This window comes from Crocodylus siamensis, chromosome 9 (assembly GCF_052110815.1).
Source record: "Crocodylus siamensis isolate JL-2025a chromosome 9, ASM5211081v1, whole genome shotgun sequence".
Taxonomy (NCBI): Eukaryota; Metazoa; Chordata; order Crocodylia; family Crocodylidae; genus Crocodylus; species Crocodylus siamensis.
Genome location: NC_143403.1, coordinates 59,593,622 through 59,611,325, shown reverse-complemented (window position 1 = coordinate 59,611,325; position 17,704 = coordinate 59,593,622). Strand labels below are relative to the sequence as shown.

The window sequence follows — 17,704 nt, the reverse complement described above, 5'->3', positions numbered from 1 at the left end:
CAATAGTGAGAATCTCCATTCCTTTTATTTCTTTACAGTTCGTGACTGCTGTCAGAGACTGACAAACAAACAAAAATAAAAACCAAAACCCATACAACAGTCTCCTACCACATAGCATCTGTGGTTTGACCCATGCAGGTGGACTGGTTTAAAAGCTCTTGGCTTCTAGTTCCATTGAGCATCTTCTACCATACTAAGCAATAGCAAAACTGCACCAACTGGGGACAAATTCTGAAGTGTAGGACTTAAAGATGCATGCACTTCTGAAGAAGAAATGAACAAACCTTGACATTACAGCTAAGACAGACTCACATTGCGTAACATGATTCTCATGAAAACACCCTCCCTGGGCACATCTACATGTGCCATTAAATGGACAGTAAAATTTATCGTGCAATAGACTAATTTATGGCACAGTTTGTGCCTGGACATGTAGACTGTGACACTAGACTGCACAGTAGAATAATCTAATCCCCTGCATCTTAAATTTTATAAATACTGGCTTTTTATGTTGGCCCTCTGGGCCAAGGAACAGAATAAGAATTTAAATGTTAGTAAAAAACCCAAAACACAAAAACAGCACAACATTAAAAAGTAATTCAACAAAATCTTTAAAAGCTTTTATTGTGATACCTCCAATAGATACAATATAATGAAACAACAAATTATGGTACAGTATTGCTAGGACAAAACAGCAAAGCAGCCATGTCATCTGTAAATGAAAGCATTTTAAAGTGTTTAAGAAACAATGAGACAACTCAATTCTCATTTATGACTCCAGCTTAGGCCTTAAATTAATTGTAACAATCCTTTAAAAAAAAACAAACAAACAAAAAAAAAAAAACAACAAACCTCAGAAATGCCTAATCCTACACAATAGATGTTTTATACTGCTGGTTGGGCCACAGTAGTGCTGGATGAACTACAGCAGTATCCATGCTTAACAATTTGACATTTTCCCTTCATTCTTCACCATTAGCATACAATGCATATGTTCAAGTCTCTCTGTGGCTATTTATGCATCTCAGTCCAAATACAGATGCTGTTACAATCCAAGTACATGATCATCTCTTCATAAAAGAGCAAAACAACTTTGATTAATTAAAAAACCCCAAAGTTTAAAATGGGTTGTCCACAGGTTGCTAAAGTTAGCTGCATGCAAAATTAAGCCGTTCACAGAGAAGTTGGCTTTTTTTTTTTTTTTTTTAATTTGTCAAGTATTTAGGTTGCAGTAGGGCATCAAGACTTCATTAGTGCAGTGGTATAATTCAAATCTACATTGCGGTGTGGTTTAGGTATAAATAAAAAAGTTCACACATTCTGGCCTCTTTAACAGCAAGTAAAGCTAATGAGCAAACATTACAGGCTGTTAAGATGGTAATAAAATACTGTATATTAAAATGGCAACACAGTAAAGTAAATCCACATATATAGCAAAATATGGATGAGCTGATGCATCAATCAGCAAACCCTCCTTAATTCTATAGCCAGTTTACATTAACTTTTGAAACAATGTACTGTAAATGACAGCACTGCCTTTCATGGAGTTAAAAATGTTTCTATAGTAATCAGGCAAAGAAAGAAACCTGGCATTTAAAGTATATTAACTCTATAACAACTGTGTTACAATCATTATTTAGGGCCTAGACAATGAAGAATCACCGGATTACAAAAAAAGAATGTCAAATTACGATGCTCATTTGTTTTAGGAGATGCATGGCTTTAGAGGTTCGAACGAAAGACCTTTTAATACATGTACATTTTGCTAGCACATTCCTATGTATCCCAATGAACATATCTTTCCAAACAGCCAGCTCATAGTCAGTTCATTTGGTCCTAGAAAAGAGCCAGCATGAAACACAAAAGTTCACAAAAGCTTTTTGTTACAGTTTATAATAAAAAAAAAAAAAAAAAAAAAAAATACAAAATAATTGTTAAGACCAACAATAAAAATAACCAGTACAAGTAACAAAAGTGCTCAAGTTGGAGGGGAAGTAAACTTGCCCAGAACGAACACACAAAATCTTTAAATATAATCTTAATATATTACAAAGAACTGGTGAGAGGGAAAATGCTTTTCAAAATTCTTTTCAAGTAAATGTTTGTTTTTCCTGTTTTTTATTTTTAAATGTGCTACTGGAAGGTTCAGTGACCAGACTGACCTCTTTACATCAACCAGCAGCCATTGATATCTGGATTCAACTTTCACCAAAACCACTAACTGAAATGCTTCATATCTTACAAGGGCAGAACTGTTTAAAAACCAGTTTCTTCTATCAAACAGTAACAAACATTTCTATTATTCCCAGGTATCAGATTGAACAGAAAAAATATTACATAGAAGTAATTCTGTATTAGGTATAGCTTCTCTTTTCCATCACGGCTGGGGACCGGACTTGATGATCTTATAGGTCCTCTTTTCTATGATTCTATCCCCCTTCCCGCACAAGACTCAAGCATATTGCTTTATTTGGTTCTCTTAAAAGCCCTAAACATCACATATAATTTATAATAACTCCTTATGCCAATAGTTTAAAGTTCTAGGTGTTAAGCACTGCATGAAATTTCAACCTTTGGCATTGAGATTAATAAAGGTTTTGGTGAAAGTTTCCAGTATGAAATATAAATAATGCACTGAAGAAAGAGGTTGAGGTCCTAAATAATAATTAGTCTTCTATTAGCTCACTAACAAGAGACATCCAGCTTTGCTATTTAAAGTAAAGTAGCAATGATATTTTTCTCTCCTTCTTTAAAAGAACAGCTAACCTTAAATGTGTGGTCTCTTTTATAGTGAAAAATAGTTATTTTTCTTTTCTTCAACTTAGTGTACTGCTTTACAAGTCTATAGCTGGGGGAGAAGAGAAAGAGAGATAAACTTGTTGATACCCATAAAGATGTCTATAGACATTACAATTAATTAGACATTCATACCAATACCATCTCCATTTCCTTGTTATGACTGTGCCAGTACTTTCCTTGCTGGCACGGTAATAGAAGAAAATAGTAAAAAGAGATTCCAAGTTGAAAGGGGCAAAGATGAGCAAAAACCCTTCTTTCATCAATGAGTTTTAGTCATAGAGGAATCTCTTGTCTGATCATATTCTTCAACATGGAAAACCATGCAGTCACCTTTAAAATCCAAATTGGACTTAGTTCTTTGGCCAAAAGTTTTAATTACTTTTGTTTCGTTAAACATTGAGTTCTGTAGATTTCTGATGTGCAGTTTAGCCAGCCTGCATCATAGAAAAAACTTTTATAGCTGGGAGGATTTTCCCTCCTCCCAAAAAAGAAAATTAAAAGCTCTCTCTAAAGATCTATATTGCTCTTACCCATTGGCATACTTTTTAAATGAATGACACAGAACTGTAAAGTGCAGGAGAATTCTGAAAGCCTATGAGAGATTTTCCAGAACGTAACAGCAGCAGCAGCAATGGCACATATTACTAGACTTCATAGATGCCAAGTTAAAATGTTACTAAAAGGAATTACTTTGTATTGCAAGGCTTTCATATTATTAATTATGTCATAGTACTTATGTAGTGTTAAAGATTTACCCAACCACTTTATTCTCAAGAATTAAGGGAGCCCAAGTTCAAAAGTTCCTCTCTCAGAACAAAGTATTTTATAAAGACACTGAAAGTGTATACACATATCCCAATAATTAATATTGTGTATACACATCTATAGAAGTTTCTCTCCAAGTCACTCCAGTTAAGAAGTAGCTGGAAGAACCAGAAAAAACCAACCAACCAAAAAAAAAACAACACAGAAAGAAAACACATTTTTATATAAAACTTTATTACAAAAATGTCTTTGGGGGTGATTTATCCAGCAAACCAAGTAACCCCCTTTTTCTTTCTTTATACTTTAAAAAAAAAATTATCTTGCTATTCTATTTTATGAATAAGTGAAATCAACTTTCATTCTTTACTTTCCTACCCTCCCATTAACCCCCATTTCTCTCTCATAGGCCATGGCCTTTTTCCCACAAAAATATCTATTCTTGTTCAAATGTAAATGACAGTAGGATATTTTAAGGAGTTGTTTTTTTTAAATATATCAACCTCTTTGTCCAGTGCATTAGGCTATGCAGCTACATGGAACCAGCCATACAACTTCAATGATGCATAGCTCCCTGTTACTGTTAAAGGTACAGTGCAAAAAATAATTTGGTAGCAAGTGAAAGACATGTACATTTTTGTGCCCTTTGATCTTGCAGGCTGTTATTTTTTCTCCTTCCCTAAAGATAAAAAAGGTTGCAGAATAAGGAATGTATTTTGATTACAATTACAGTATCATTCCCTAATGTTCTTGCAAGTTATTTGCACTAATTATATCAACATATCAATGTATTCCTAACAAAATTTAAGATCTTATACATTCAATCAGTGCAACTGAAAGATTTCTAAGTGGGCACTGTACCTATAATCAGTTTCCTTACAAAACGTACACAGGTTTTTATACTCCCAAATTTTAAAAAGAAATTCATGAAACTACAATACTGCATCCCCTTCACTTCCAAAAGACATCAGAAGTTGCTACATATAAAAAGACACCCCCATCCTATACATTCTTTAGGACTGCTCAGACAGATCTTCCATAGGATTGGAGTGTAGGTGTTTAGGCAAGAAGCATGCACAGCAGAAGGTAGCATTAAAGGCGTAGGTAAAAAGATAGATACCAACCAGTAAAATCCATCTGCAATTAACTAATGGTTTCTCTAATCAGAGAGTTTAGAAAAAGGTCATCCAAAATGTTCCAAAACAACTGCTCACACAAGAGTACATATACAAAAAGAGGGAACTTACACAAGGAGAAAAAGGCAAACATGGCCTGAAAGAGCCACAAACTACACTACTCATTTGTGAGGTTTCAAAGTTCAGCGATATTTTCAGAGCCATCTCAGCCAGAATCCTCCTTTACTTTGCATTAGTCTTTATAAAGCATGTTCCACAGAATATTGTCCAGAGTGTGTGAGAGGCATGGGAAATCACTCCCAACCATTGTCTTTGATCATGTGGGCAAGTTCAATTATAAATTTTCCTTCTTTGTACTTCTGACTGCTTTCAAAAGCATGTTCCTAGATAAAAACAAATATATACATATATTAAAAAAATACTGAGCTAAAGCTCTAACAAGGTTTTTCATCAAATGACACGCATTTAAAAAAAATGTAATACCTATTAAAGCTTTACACTAGTTTTTGATTATGCATGTGTTCCCTTTCTTGCTGGAGGCAGGAGATGCATGAATAGCAGAAAAATAGGGCTGGATAGGACCTAAAGACAACACCGAGTCTAAATGCCCTTGTTCAAGAAAGCATCATTCCTATCTACCTCTCCCAACCAAGAGTCCATCTTAAAAACTACACTTAAAAACTTGCAATAATGGAGATTCTACCACCTCTCAATAATCTGTGAATCCAGTATCCAATCTAACCATGCAATTTAAGATACGTTCTGTGGGGTACAGGATGAGATGAAGCTAAAAGGAGATGATAAACTCTTTTCCAACAGCCCTTTTTGTACTTTTAAACTTATCAGATCCTCCATCTCAAACTGAAAACTTTAGTTCTTCAAACCGTGTCATGCATCAAGAGACATCATAACCCTACAACAGGTGCGGGCAAAATACAGCCTGTGGGTTGGATCCAGCACCCAGCCCCCAACCAACAAGTTGTACCCTGCCCAGCCCTTCCACCTATGAAGATGGGAGAGAGATGCCCAGGTACATCCCTGTCCCCACCCCACTCAACATACCCTACTGTGCCTCACTCCCACCATCAGGGTGGAAGGGCTTGGCCAACATACAGCTTCTGGCAGAGCTGCTGCTGCTCCAGCCACCTGGGACCTGCTTGACTTCCCTACCTGCTGCCTGATGTCAGCGGGACACCAGGGAAGCAGCAAGAGCAGGGCGGAGGCAGACCTGCAGCTGGGCGGGAGCACAGGCCTGGCATGCAGCCCCAGCAGGAAGCAGCAGTAGTAGGTGGGGTTACTCAGGGCACTTGTTCTCAGCAGGACCAACACTGCACATTGCAGGAAGAACAGCCCCCACCAGGCTGCATCTATTGCTGGTGGGCTCCTGCGCTCATGCAGCACAGAGGAAAGCCCCATGAGCTAGAGCCAACTGGGGCGGTGGGAAGGAGGATTTGATAGCAACTTTTAACTACCTGAAGGGTGGTTCCAAAGAGGATGGAGTTGGGCTGTTCTCAGTTGTGATAAACGACAGAACGAGGAGCGATGGTTAAGATGCAGCAAGGGAAGTTTATGGGGTCGACTTGTATACCATGTCAACTTGTACGTAGTAAAATATGGTAGTTGGGGATGGTTCTGCTTGGAGCAGGGGGTTGGACTAAGTGATCTCCTGAGGTCCTTTCCAACCCTAATTTTCTATAATTCTATGACTGCGGGGGAAGTGGTAATACACAAGACTAAGGACAAAGTTCCTATTTCCACAGCTAATAGTGGAAAGAAAGAAAATGAAATGGTAGAAGCTACAGTATATTAACCATCTTACCCCGAAGGTTTATTGCCATAAGAGGGAACTTGTGGCCCCAACTGCTTTCCAGAAGATTCTGAAACATCACTGAACCAGAAAGTATGCTACAAGTGGAAGTGGAAAGAGGTCCACTAAAAAAGTACAATTTTTCTTCAAAGTGCCAGATCCATTGCACATTAGTAGCATGGATAACTTGTCAGCCACAAAGTTTAGTTTGGAAATATCTTGATCCTGCCACAACATTCAAGCAGCAGTTTTATTTTTGTTAAAAATTATTATACATGCACCTACTGACAGATGCAGAAGATTTGTTCGGATGGATGTGAACGTAATAAATTAAGAGTCGTTCAATCTAATAATATAAAATAACTGCTTGAAAATCTTAAAGATAACTCCAAATTGATTAATTTTTATTACCTTCCTTAAAAACATAAAAGGTTGCTGAATAAAGGAATGCATTTTTAATATTATATAGTATTCTAAACAATCATTCTGTAATATCCTTGCAGATTATTTGTATTAATAATACCACTAATATAATTTGTTAAATGTTTGATAAAAATTAATAAACACATACTAAATACTTACATATTTCCATCCAAGAGTAGTCTTACAGTTTTCACAATAGATATCTGCTACAGCATGTAAACCTGTCAGAAGTACTCTCTCCTCTGCTGGACCACAGCCCACATTCACTCTGCAACAAAGAACATAGATAATGGCACTTCATCGTTAACATAGGTGAATGCTGATGGAACAACAAAAAAGTTCTATTTTCCTGGAGATTAACCCTGAGTTTTCCTTAAATTATTTAAAGTCTCCAGGATATGCTACTTCTAGTCAAATACTGCTCAGCTAATTTCTAATATCACACTAAATTGAAGAGACAGGAAGGGGATAACTGAATCTTGTTTTTTATTTCACAGGTGAAACACACTGGCATTTGTAGCATGGAACAAGCTCTCACCTATGCCCTGAAACAGCAATGCAAGGTAAATAAAAAGTTATTTAACTATGCAAATTAAATGTCAGGCATCTTCTGATTTAAAGTCTTCTCTATATTGAGAATTGTTTCCATTAGCACAAATTGCTACCTTTTTCTTCTACCCAAGTATTCTGGACCAGAGCAGCAATGCCAACAGCTGAAATGAAAAACTAATTACCAATGTAGAAAAGATCTTAGAAAATTTTAGGTCATTTAACTTGGATTGTCAATAGGTTAAAAATCAGGTTCTTTACCAAGATAACTTTATCACTATCACCTATTTATCAGTACATTTGAGTCCTGGCAGAAGTCCTGGTAATTTGTCTAGGAGAAATTTGGCCAATTAAAGCATAATTGACCATTTCCAGTGGCCACACACACACACACACACACACACACACACACACAGTAAATTTCTATATATAAAAATTTGCTACTACCAATTCATCCCTGTAAAAAAAGCTACAGCAAAACCCAAATCATTAGTGGGGGGGGGGGGAAGGGGGCATGTCCACAGTGTCCTTAATTCACAGGAAATTACTGAATTAAGGATTAGCCATTCAGCTGCAGGTTTTACTTCAGAGTGCTACTTTTCCACTCAGATTGAGCACATGAGCAAAAAGGCTCCTCAAAGAGTTGCACCTCAGCAATTCTGCATAGCTATTTGCTGAATTTTCTTTGTCTTCATGGGGACAGGGAGTAAGAATTCATATACACTTTTCAAGGCTGGGTTTCTAGTGTGCTGTACAGCATTTGCCAAATGCATAGCAGACTCTTATGCAGGCCATAGTCATGTGGTAGGCGCTTGGCAGACTATTCAAGTTCAATGCTCCAAGTTAGCAGCAGAAACAAACAGAAAAAACCTGTAGGATGTTGCACCTTAAGCATTTAGCTGTATTATTGCAATGTATGGTAGTATTTCATCTTTAAAAATATCAAGAATGATTCTTTTTGTGTCTTCACATAACATGCACAAAATAGTAAGACAGTGTTATTTATCCATAAATGACATGGACTTGCCTATAAACTTGCCAAGGGGCACCAGCAGGCAACAGGAGAGTCCCTGTTGCCCTGAGCACTACCGGGAGTAACAAGGAACAATGGTCATAAATTGATCAAGAGCAGATTCTGGCTAGACATCAGGAGGTGCTACTTCACAGTCAGATCGGCTAAGAGCTGGAACCAAGTTCCAAGGGAAGCGGTGCTCACCCCTACCCTGGGGGGTGGTCTTCAAAAGGAGGCTAGACAATCACCTAGCTGGGGTTGTTTGACCCCAGCATCCTTTCCTGCCACGGCAGGGGGTCGGACTTGATGATCTGCTTAGGTCCCTTCTGTCATACTTGGTAGGGTCAATATCCTAAGTTAAAAATATGGCTAAATATTAAATATGGATAATTAGCCAACATTACCAATTACTTTGGACTGACAAAAACAACCATATGTTACTATACTACCACACAGTGAGTATTAAAAGAAAAAACTTGGACTATTTAGTATATATTAACCCAGTGATTCCTCAACCAGGGTGCCATGAAGTAGTATTAAGGGTGCCACACAATATTGTGTGCCAACGCTCGCACATGCTTCACAAGATCAACCCAGAGATTTCAAATTGGATCCATGGTGCCAAAAAATTTTCTAATCTGTTATAGATCGAGTTCTTTGCAAGAGAAGAACTGTTCTAGTATTTTTCCAGTCAAGAAAGTAGTCAAAGCTAAGAACTTCCATTTTCCTTTAGTCTAAAGGGGGAGTAGCTTGGGTCCAATGAGGTTGAAAACCATTGCACTAAACCACTGAGTATGTTCCAGAACAAGGTTTAGACTGGACAAAAACTTATGTAATAAACCTAGGAAAACTTGGCAACACAGTTTAACTGATATGGTTACACAAGAACAGATTCTTGCTATTTTTGCTTTGTTCAACTACCTAAAGCTGTAGTACTTTTACTACAAAATGAGCTCCGATTCTTCATATAACAACAACTACACGTAAACAGAATTTTAGAAAACAACAGTTGGATCCTTTAATCTCATCTTAATTATGCTAGCCTATAATTATACTCACCTATAGTATGACTTCTTGTAGCTCGTTCAAGGGCATTAAAACTTTCTACTTACTAAAAATTAACCTGAGAAAACATGAACGCAATGGTCATGCTAAAGATTCTTCCTCTGGAATAGTGTTGTTGTCAACAGTGTAATTTACTTTCCTTTCCAGTTTCACAACATTTCCTGGAATAACCCAGTGTAGCTTCATTTGCCTCAACTGAGTTGGAATTAGATGTGTACAATTAGAAGTCTAAAATACAAGGATCAGTCAGAAAGTAACGACCCCAATTTTTTTTTTAAATCTCCTAAGCAAGCCATAGACATAGGAGGTTGTTTTTCTTGACCGCTTGCCTAAAGTGGTAAGAAGAGTAAAATTCAGAGGTCTAACATCCAAACACTGAAGAAAATGAAAAGCTGAATACTTAAGTACTGCTTCTGCATGACAATGCTTGGCCCACACACCATCTTATGCACAACAGACAACCTCAGCATTTGGATGGACTGTGATGTCTTATCCTCTATACAGTCCAGAGGATGAAGGATGGACTGAAGGCCACATTTTGGGGATTATGGCAGCAAATGAAGGCTATGGGACAGTGGCCGTGCAACAAATGCAAGGACTTTTCAGTGTCAAGATACATGCCCTTGTTCACCAGTGGAAAAAAGCCATTGGCAGAGAAAGAGACAGTCAAAACAGCTGTGTGTTTAGCAATGATGTATACATTTTCTGTGCAAATTTAATATTTTCCAGTAATACTCAGCTGGGGGGGTGGAAAAATAGGAGTCATTACTCCGACTGACCCTTGTAAAACCAAAAATCTTTCAGCAAATGACAAGATTACCTATATTAAATCTCAAGGCAGTCTTAGGGGACAAGCCTGTCCTGACCTACAGGCAACATCTCCTGCCCCACCTCATTGTTTCTTCAGCAACAGACTACCTAGCTCCTATTTTCATCAAGGCACCAGGTCTTGCAACAAGCCCAGATATCAGTTATGCCTCCTCATCAACACAAAACGCATCATCACTGGGCCAAACAACACTGCTTATAACATCTAGGGTTCATTTACCACTACCAACATCATATCAGCAATCACCCGTTTACTATACCCCCACTGTTTGTAATGGACAGATAGGGTGGGTGACCCCTACATGAAAAAACGAATAGACACCATTCTGAAATTAAGTCCAGAAATGCACAAAAGCATGTGGCAGAGCACTAACATCACTGGCTATTCCATCACTACCCTAGGAGTAACCATTCTTAAACTAAAAAGAAAAAAAACCCACAAAAACAAAAAAAAACCAAACACAACTTTAAAAAATCTTGAATGAGAAGCTGCAGAACAAGAAAACATCCACAGACTGGACTGTGTTAAGTATGATCTAAACAGAGACTATGATTTTTTATCCCATTACCTAGATTAGCTTTTTAGAATTTGTATGGTCCTATGGGTTTACAGGTTCCCCCCCCCACCTTTCCCCCCCTTCAGCATTGTTCCTTCTCCTTTCCCTTATCTTTTGTATTTAAATCACTGCATTAGAATGCCTGCTCTCTGCAGTTTCTTTCATGGCATCTGCTGTGAAGTAAGCTGCTGTTTACGAACATTTATGTACATCTGAATTAGTCTGTTTAAGATGCACCTCTGCCCTGCCTTCTGCTTAAAATTTTTGTAAAAGAAATTTAGTCTACCTCAAGCTATGCAGTCATAATATTCCCTTATAAAAGCCATAGTTATCCCAAAACCACTTATATTCACCAACAGAACCTATTGATAAGACAAAAGCCAAAAGCCTGGAGTAAGCTGCATCAGCTATAATTGTGGAGTACCTTGCCCATTTGCAGCAGATACCAAAGACAGAGATAATTCACAGAAACTGCATGTATGATTATAGCTATACTTACACAGAATTGAAGAGGTAGGCTCGTCCCTGGCTTCCCTGAAAAGACTGCATAGAAGAAAAGAAAAAGAAAAGCAATGTTAGGACACATAGCATATACAAGTATGACAGTGTCAAGAAAGGAATACTAGAAATGAAATTTTATACAAAAAAGTTACTTTTCAATAAGGTCCCATCCTCACAAACTTTTAGCCACATCTGTAAATCAACTGGTAACAGGGTTGCCTCTTAGTTGGATTTGTGCTCAAAACACCACATGGCTGCATTTCCTCAAGTGGTACAGCATGCTTTTTTGTATCATACACAGGGAACAAACAGTCTCATCCATGTTCCTCACAGCTTACTTTGCGACTGCCCAAGATGCATTGCTCTGATCTTGCATACTTCTGGAGCTACTCTGTAGACGTGTCTTCAGTGATGCAGAATCAGATAGCAGTCCATTTTCTTGTGATATGGAGACAGAAACATATGACAGCATGGTAGGTGTGAATGTACAAGGCCAGTTGAGACATGACTGCAAATCAGATAGACTGCAATGTAGAAACAACTCCAGGTGTTTTTGCTCTGTGTTGAGTATGTAATGCTGCGATTTCATTACAAAACAGAAATGTTCCTGTAAGTTGAATAAGGTTGCCAAAAAAGTTGAAATTAGAAAAAAAAATTAATGAATGGAAGATGACCACTGCATTTGGTACACTTCTGTTCAACTGAAAATAAAATGCTTCTGTCTGAGTTGTAGGAGTCTCTTTCAGATCCTATACTCCACTATTTTCCATTGTTTGAAACTGGCTGAAGGAAAACAGGGCGGGATGGAAGAAACTTGTGAAGAATGCTACTGCAAAAAGTTAGTGTTTTTTTAGACTATTTCCATTTGCTGTTGACAGGGAGGAGGGGGAAAAAAAACCTTACAAGTGATTGGGTCTTAAAAAAGTGTAAGACTATTACATTTTGTAAAACTGGTTTTCTGAAATTCTGGTCGAGTTTGTAATACAGCTGTTTTATAAAATGCCTCAGTATGTGTGGAATCAGCCACATGTCATCAGTCCTGCATCACCTGTTTTCACTCATTTCCTAGATCAAGCAAAGACAACAGAAGTTTGTTGCATCTTGGTGGTGCCCATTCAAATGGAAGCACTCTGGCAAAGTGGGGTAGCCCCAGACTACATTAAATCTGTTCTCTGACTTCTCTCCCAAGGCTGCAGTTCAAAGATTGGAAAAAAAAAAATCACCCAAGAGGACGCAGATATTAGGTCTGGGTCTTAAAAAGAAACAAACCACAAAACTCATAACCTGAAAGATTGGGGGAGGAGAAAGTGAGGAGAGAGAGGCTGAAATGTACGAACTTGGGTAGGGGAAAATTTGGCAGAAACAGAGGCAAAATGTTCCATGTGTTTGAAGAAGCACAAGAAAAACCATGTATTTAAGTGTTCAGAAGCACCAAGAAGAGAGTGCTGCAGTTACTCAAACCAAAAGAAAGCTAAAGGGCACAAGGGACCCAAATCACAGCAACTGGATAAAGTTCTAGGAAGGCCGTACAAAAAATTTATACCATTACAAAAACTTTTCTTACATCGGACAATAAAAGATGCATTATAAAGTTAATATTCTAAAAACATAATTTAGTTTCTTGCTATTTTCCTTTCCACCCCTTCCCCCACTTGCCAATATTAAAAGTAATGCATAAGCTGCCAGTTAGTCAAGCTATCTACCTGTTCTGTGAAGAGAACCAAATCACGATTTTAGTTAGGATCCCAAAGCTGGGCTAAATTAGGGCCATGCACAACACTGGGTTCAAAATGAAATGCCTCACTGCTGCCAATGGTAAATTAAAAAAAAGCCGAAGCATGCTAGAGAAACCTCTAGACCCATTTGCCTCCCCAGCCATTCCTAGATAGAGGCCGTCAGAGTTGACACAGGAGCCATATACACATAAACAAAAAATCCACAACATTCTGCCACTTGGGCTTTGTCTGCACTAGTGAAATTTGTCAGACTACTCGCCAAGCTGTTCCCCTTAACATACTCATCTTACAGGACATTTTTTTTTTTTAACCATAATTTCATAATGTAATTATGTGGTAACCTACAGAAGGCTGGAACTTATGGTTGCAAAAATAACACTTAAACCTTTGGTATATTAGCTATATATATAGCATTTCTACAGATTGTCACAACTTTTCAGTTTTATTTTATAGCCTTTTCAATTTTTTTTTAAATAAAGTGCATCTTATAGCTATGTCTTCATTACCTCCCTTTGATGTATGCAGTAGTAGACTACATGCGCATTGAATGAAAAAAAAAGAGGTGCTATACTGTATTACTAACTAGTGAATAAGCATGAGATCCTAAATAAACTCTGGATGCAATAAAAAGCAATGCAACTTAACAGCTTTTTTAAAATGCATCATTAGATAGGACTTCCATTTTTTATTTTTTAAATAACTATTTCACAGCAACCCAACACAAGGTACCCGTCTCAGTACAATGCAAGTAATCCTAAAAAGTAGTTACTAAATGAACGACATCAGACACCTTCCATATTTCTCAAAAGTGTCCCAAAACCAAGAGCATATATTGTAAAGAATTTCTCAAATATCCTTAACCTTTTGTAAAGAGGTTATTTTAACATTAATTGATCAATTTTCCCTACATAAATCCCTTTAAGGAAAGGACAGGAAAAGACCTATGTGGAAAAGCAACACATTTTTTTCTTCATATCAACAAGGAGTTTAAAAGTTATCACATTGATTTAAATTCTGCTCTTACTGAAATTAGAGGCAAAAGGCCCACTGAGGAGCCAATTGCTTCTGAGAGAACACTTTGGTCAACATGGAGTGCTTCCAGAAATATGCCACCATATTATTATATATACATACACATATAGGCATATTTCTAGAAGCACTCCATGTTGACACACACACACACACACACACACTTATTTTTAAAAGGCCTACATTTGAGAGCATTATGCATAAAAATATATTAAAGGACCTCCTGAGCATACTGCATCTTTTCCACAAGAGCATGTTATGTGAATTTTCCTTAAATTTTATAAATCTGAATTTTTTTATGCCAGTGACATTTCTGGAGATTCCCCCCCCCCCAATGATTCCTGACATTTTTATATCTTCCAAATATAAAGTGAGGCATTGGTCATGAAAGTCCTCCAAAATTGCATGCGATTACTATAAATGAGGCATTTTTCCATAGCTCTGTTACAACCAACTACAGTAATCACCTTTGCATACTTCAAGAAAGGAATGAAAAAGGCGACAGTACTGCATATTCTTATACCAAGCCTAAAAGCAACCAAGCATTTCTGCCAGTATCAGCCATGAATAAAAATTATTCTCCATACACTCAGTTAGAATGCAACTGGTAAATCAGAATGCCAGTCAAAGAGAAACATGAAGGTGAGTTGCTCCTTTTTTTTGTGTGTGTGCAAAAAGTCTCCACAAATAAAATACCAAAGCCAAAGTCTACTCCCACCAACCACCACGACAAGCAACTAAGAAAAATGCACAACATGATATTTTAACAGTGTGGTGTTGGACTATTACAAGGTACAGAACTATTTTCTCTATTTTTATGTAGCTGCCCTTATACTTTGAAATGCACAAATACCATATGCACAGAACAGAGACTGAAAGGCCTCTTCTACCTCATTAAGTCCAGGCTGCATGCAATTGCAGGCAATTATGCCATATTATTCCTGCCACAAACTGACCCCCAGCCTTCATTGAGATCAGGGTAAAGAAGAAACTTATTACGGGGGAGGAGGGACATCTTTGTTTCTTAATTCCTAAGAACTAGTTAAATCAGAAGACTATGCTGATATTTCCCTCTTTAGCAAATAAAAAACCCTTCTAATTCACAGTCCAAAATTTACTTGAAGTCTATAACCATTTGCTCCTATGCCAACGTTGTTTAATAGCTCTTCACCCTCCCCAGTGTTCACCCCCTGATATATTTGGAGAAAGGAATCATATCAACACTCAGGCTTGGTTTAAACTGACTAAACATGCACAGCTCCAAGTATCTTCTTGGGCTCTCCATTCCCTTGATTGTCTTAGTAGCCCATCTCTGCACCTGTTCCACTCATTATATTCCAGATTAGCTCTCAAAGCTTGGGGGGAGCAGATACTAGGGATGCACAGATACAGATTTCTTTGAGCAATACCGATGACTGATTATTAACAAGCCATATTGGCCAATACTGAGCGGACTGCTGATGTGAAACCTGGCACCTTGGACAGCAGCATCCAGCTGGTAAGTTGGGGGGGGGGGGAGGTTGATTGAGGACCCCATGGTGAGGTAAGGAGTGAGGCTGGGGCAGGTGCTGCCCGGCCAGGGCAGGTCAGAGCAGGGGAAAGTGCTGCAAGCAGCTCATTGGTGTGGGGGGGAGAAGAGAGGAAGAGCCTGGTGCTGCCCCCAGCCCTGGAAGCAGGCAGAAGCAGCCTGCTCTCACCCTTCACACAGATCCAGGAGGCATATGCCCCCCACCTGGGGGTGCATGCAACAGCAGGAGCCACTCTCCACTGGCCCTGGACGAGCCATTTGCAGCTCTGTCCTGTGCCCTGCCCAGGCAGTGCCTGCCGCAGCCCCACTCCCTGCTTCACTGCGGGAGCCTCAGTCTGCTCCCCACACCCCTTCACCCCAACAGACTTACCAGTTGGACATTGCTCTCCAAGATGCTGGGCTAGCTGCATGCATGCTGCGGCTGTCCGTATGCACACAGCATTTAATCAGTGCCATTAAACTGGCCACATCAGCCAAAAAAAGCTGATTGCTGATGATGTCAAGTTTCTTTTTAATCAGTGCTGATATGATATGGACTGATGTATTGGTACACCTCTAGAAAATGCACACTGGGCATGTCTACAGAAGATGCTACATCGCCATGGCAACAAGCCATGGCAGCACTGCAGTGGGCAAGAACTACACTGGCATTGCTACTGTACAGTAGGGTCAGGTCCCGGCAGTTCCTCGCAGTTAGGTGCACGTGTAGATGCACCCATTCATTCCTCCCTACTTCTACTGGAAATACTCCACTCAATGCATCCTAAAATCACGTTAGTCTTTTTCATGTCAACCCCATACTGAGAATTTAGTTATCCTAACAGACTAACACTCCCAGGCCTTTCTATTGCTCTGTCAATTCTAACCAATTAACTCTTAGTTTATAGTAAGAAGTCTTGCTATTAATCCCTTTATTCATAAAACTCATATTTTGCACTATCGAATTTAATCCCATTTCTATTACTTCAGTTCAAGTAAAAACAAGTCATCCTATAGAATATTTCAACCTTGACTATTAATACTGCCTCCCAGTTTGGTATTATCATAAGCACATTCCTACTTCACTTGCCAAAGTTGTTAATCAGTACTACCAACTCCAGTAGTAACATTCCTACAGTCAAAAACTTTCCATCCTGCTATGACCTGGTGCAAGTCTCCTCATTGGACAGTTCCTTATCTATAAGTAATAAGTTTCCCCATGTGATATCATATCAAATACTTCACTGAAGTCCAGATAAAGAAAAATGCAGAAAATCTGTCTAGAAAAAAAAATCAGGTATCAGGTTAAAGTGATGTGGTGCCTCCTTATTAAAATTTATCTTCCACTTTATCCTATTTTCCATCTCATAACAAGTCTTTAGTTTTTCTTTCCTTCAAAAATTTGCTCTGAAGACTTGCATGCTATTCAGGTCACACTAAAAAAAAAAAAAAAAAGTGTCTGTAGTTACCTGGATCACTTTCTTAAATAAGGACATTTGCTATTTTCCAATTAAAAGTAGTACCCTGTTTTGATTGGATTATTAGAAACCCTAGCTAGCAGACTTTTAAATGCAATGTGCTATTTCTTTCAGTATTTTGGAGGTGGAAGTTATCCAGGTTCCCCCAACCTTTACTTCACCTCATATGTAGTAATTTCTATTCTGATGCATTTATTCACTCTCATTACCCATTCATGTTCTACATTATCATCCTTATTGAAAGGCAAGGCAAGGTTTCTCTTCCACTACTGACAAAGTTAATCTGGAAGATACATCATCACTAATACTGTAATCTTACTAGAGTGGTGCTAAAATGCTTCACCTCTGGAGCCAGCTACAAACTAACACCTAGTAGACACCCAGTCACTATTTCAGTTATTCCAGTCAACCTAACTGGACAACCCTTCCCATTCTGGGTCTTTTCTTTTAAGATCCATGGTTTAATACTCCCCGGCCTCCAAAAATCCCTCCCCCAACTTAAACGGGTACCATCC

At 38.3% G+C, this 17,704-nt stretch overlaps 1 protein-coding gene across 1 annotated transcript in view; it reads right to left on the bottom strand.

Annotated features, from left to right (window-relative positions):
* Window positions 1–595: 595 nt before the first annotated feature.
* The window catches only part of YPEL1 (yippee like 1), a 34,075-nt gene continuing 16,966 nt past the window's right edge, over window positions 596–17,704 (bottom strand). The window contains exons 3-5 of the mRNA XM_090062632.1: window positions 11,438–11,481; window positions 7,087–7,195; window positions 596–5,080 (exon numbers count right to left, since the gene is read on the bottom strand). Coding sequence (XP_089918758.1) covers window positions 4,991–5,080; window positions 7,087–7,195; window positions 11,438–11,481 — 243 coding nt within the window. The 3' untranslated portion in view covers window positions 596–4,990. The remainder of the gene's footprint in view (window positions 5,081–7,086; window positions 7,196–11,437; window positions 11,482–17,704) is intronic.